This window comes from Phytophthora parasitica (assembly GCF_000247585.1).
Source record: "Phytophthora parasitica INRA-310 unplaced genomic scaffold supercont2.13, whole genome shotgun sequence".
NCBI lineage: Eukaryota > Oomycota > Peronosporomycetes > Peronosporales > Peronosporaceae > Phytophthora > Phytophthora nicotianae.
This window is the reverse complement of record NW_008648999.1, coordinates 196,267-198,722: the sequence shown is the minus strand read 5'-3', so window position 1 is coordinate 198,722 and position 2,456 is coordinate 196,267. Positions and strand designations below refer to the sequence as shown.

Here is a 2,456-nt window from a genome sequence, read left to right as displayed (position 1 = left end):
CGGAAGTTCTGCTTCATGCATAGTTTATTTTGCACAGTAAGGCGACGGCACCCTCCTGGGAAGGCCGGTGGGCAATGCCGGACGTTGCTGAATATTCAATACCAGTGTTGGAAGACAAGGTATGTCGGCCCCCACGGATGCGGCGACGGATGATGGCAAGAGCAAAAAGCAAAAGCGTATTAAAGTGAATCAAACAATTGGCATAACGAAGATACGGTGGACACGAGGTGGCGCTGTTTGGCGCTACAAAAGTTGATGACGAGTAGGCTTGTATAATTGATACAAGTAGGATCACCGCTATGTGGAAATTTAGTCGACTATCTACATGCATTTATCACCTTACAGTACGTTATTACCGCAACAGATACTGAATGTCTAGAGCAGGGGAGGCGAGTGGAGGTCTGCCTATCTGTCTGCGGATTATGATCTGTTCATCAAATCCAGGATTGGAATGGATCGGGGACGCCATTTGCAGCGGGGGTTGAGACGCAGGAGCCAACAGCGACACAATGTCGACTCTCGATACCCCAGAAAGCGCGGAGGATTCTGTATTGCTAACTGTACTCTGAAGTTGGCTTTCGGCTGTTACTGTTGCACCTTGCGATTTAAAATCGTTTGTATGGAAATTGGAAAGTCCAACGTGTTCCGACACTACGGTCTCACTGTCACCAGTAAAGTCGATGTAATTAACACCGAGACATTCACTCCTAGCGGCCGTATTGTTTTCACAAGTACCGTTTGTACTTTCTTCCAACGGGGCACTTTCAGAATGAAATTCATATTGAAATGCCTCCACCGACGAATTTATGGTATCTAAACCAGGTGATAAAGTGAGGTGTGCCTCTGTCGTCGTAGGGCAACAGCCTCTGTCGTCGTAGGGCAACAACCTCTTTCGGCATATGAAAGCGTTCTCTCGTCGTTGCAGCGTAATATTGAGTGTCCCGCTGGTTTTGGCCTCTTATTGCGTGAGAGTCAAACTCTACGATCCTTAAGTTGCATGTGCAGACCGCCAACGCCTGGCACACTAAGCCCCAACGCCATACGACCACATATTACATGAGCGCAGGACAAGAATTTCTTGTAGTAGGCACACATGCACTCAAAAGTGCGAGTACGAACAAGCCACCCTCCTGGCGGCATTCCAGTATGATGCGCGCGCCGGACTGACCATTTTACGGCTAGCTTATAGAATGTTGCTGCCGTCTTTTTTTTCATATCCGTGAGGCATCCTTCAGTACTGACGAGATCTTTCCCTATCATACCACTCTCCACCCGAGAATCACCAATACCAGAAATGTCGAGAATATCACCGTTATCGCGCTCTTGGTCACCATGATACCGAACACGAACAACCGATTCCTCAGGCGTACGAAAAACTGCTACCCGCTGGGTTGTGGCAAGAACTTTAGCCAATAACCGAGTAACCAAGATCGCTGAGCTTAACCGTAGCGTCCAAGTGAAAAATAAGGAATGGTTCCTCGCTCTGTAGTTCCAAGATGCTTCGTAATAGTTTCAAGGTAGTGATCCCCAAAATCAGTGGCTGTTCGTTCTCTCCATTTCCTATAAATGGAAATCCATCCTCATCCTCCATGTTCTCAAATACGAAAGCTGTTTCAGGATCCGTGTCGGCCAAGTATGCCTTCGTGCGCACGAGTTCCCGCACGCGTAAAATCGAGTTTTTTTCGATCCTTGAAGCCAGCGTATATATCGGACACTACGCTGAACCTGGGTGTATGAAGGATAGCCTAGCACTGGTCTCGGGACATCAGGTGCTCGCAGTAGGTTGCTCCAAATTAGACGAGGTGGAACAGCGTTTTCATCCATCCGATGAATGAACGCCTTCATTTCTGGGGTCACTTTTGGGCGCGGTGGGACCGCACAAGCAGCATCACCGCGTATGTGAGCAGCTTTGTTGGTAAGTATAATCCAGAGAGAGCTTGTAGGGCACTGGCGTACTTTCCATCGAACACGGCATCTCGTAGAGGCTCCGGTAGGTTGACACGTTACGCTCTTGCAATGCAGATGTCGCTCAATCATTTCGTGGTCTCCAGGACAAATAGAACATACAAATGTCCTCACACCACGCACGACAGAGCAGCAGAACGATTTCCATCGATACTTGCCATATTCATCCTCGCTCCGAAACACCCCAAGTTTTGACCAGTTCTGCGATGGAGGCATAATACTGTTGTGGTAGGTCTACTAGTTTCAAGTCTTTGAATGGTATCCGTTGTGCTAGATGCAATGCCAGGAGCGGACTGGCTGGTTGCCAATTGAGTGGATCTGCGAGTCGTAAACTGCGACGCATGTGAGTCCGTTCCATGTGCACGAGCCAGGTGTGTACTCCATAGGCCAGTAATATATCTACGGATGGACTGTATAGCTTGTCCCTGTGTACTGCTGCACATTTGTGTCTACTGTCACCTACAAAAGTGTCTATTGTCGGCCTAGACTCG

General features: G+C 48.5%; 1 protein-coding gene across 1 annotated transcript; it reads left to right on the top strand.

Annotated features, from left to right (window-relative positions):
• Nucleotides 1-1,496: 1,496 nt before the first annotated feature.
• PPTG_22196 (hypothetical protein) lies at nucleotides 1,497-1,835 on the top strand (the record flags this gene model as incomplete). Its single annotated transcript, XM_008902367.1, has 1 exon — nucleotides 1,497-1,835. The coding sequence occupies one exon, from the start codon at nucleotides 1,497-1,499 to the stop codon at nucleotides 1,833-1,835; it is 339 nt and encodes a 112-aa protein (XP_008900615.1).
• Between the last annotated feature and the right edge of the window lie 621 nt (nucleotides 1,836-2,456).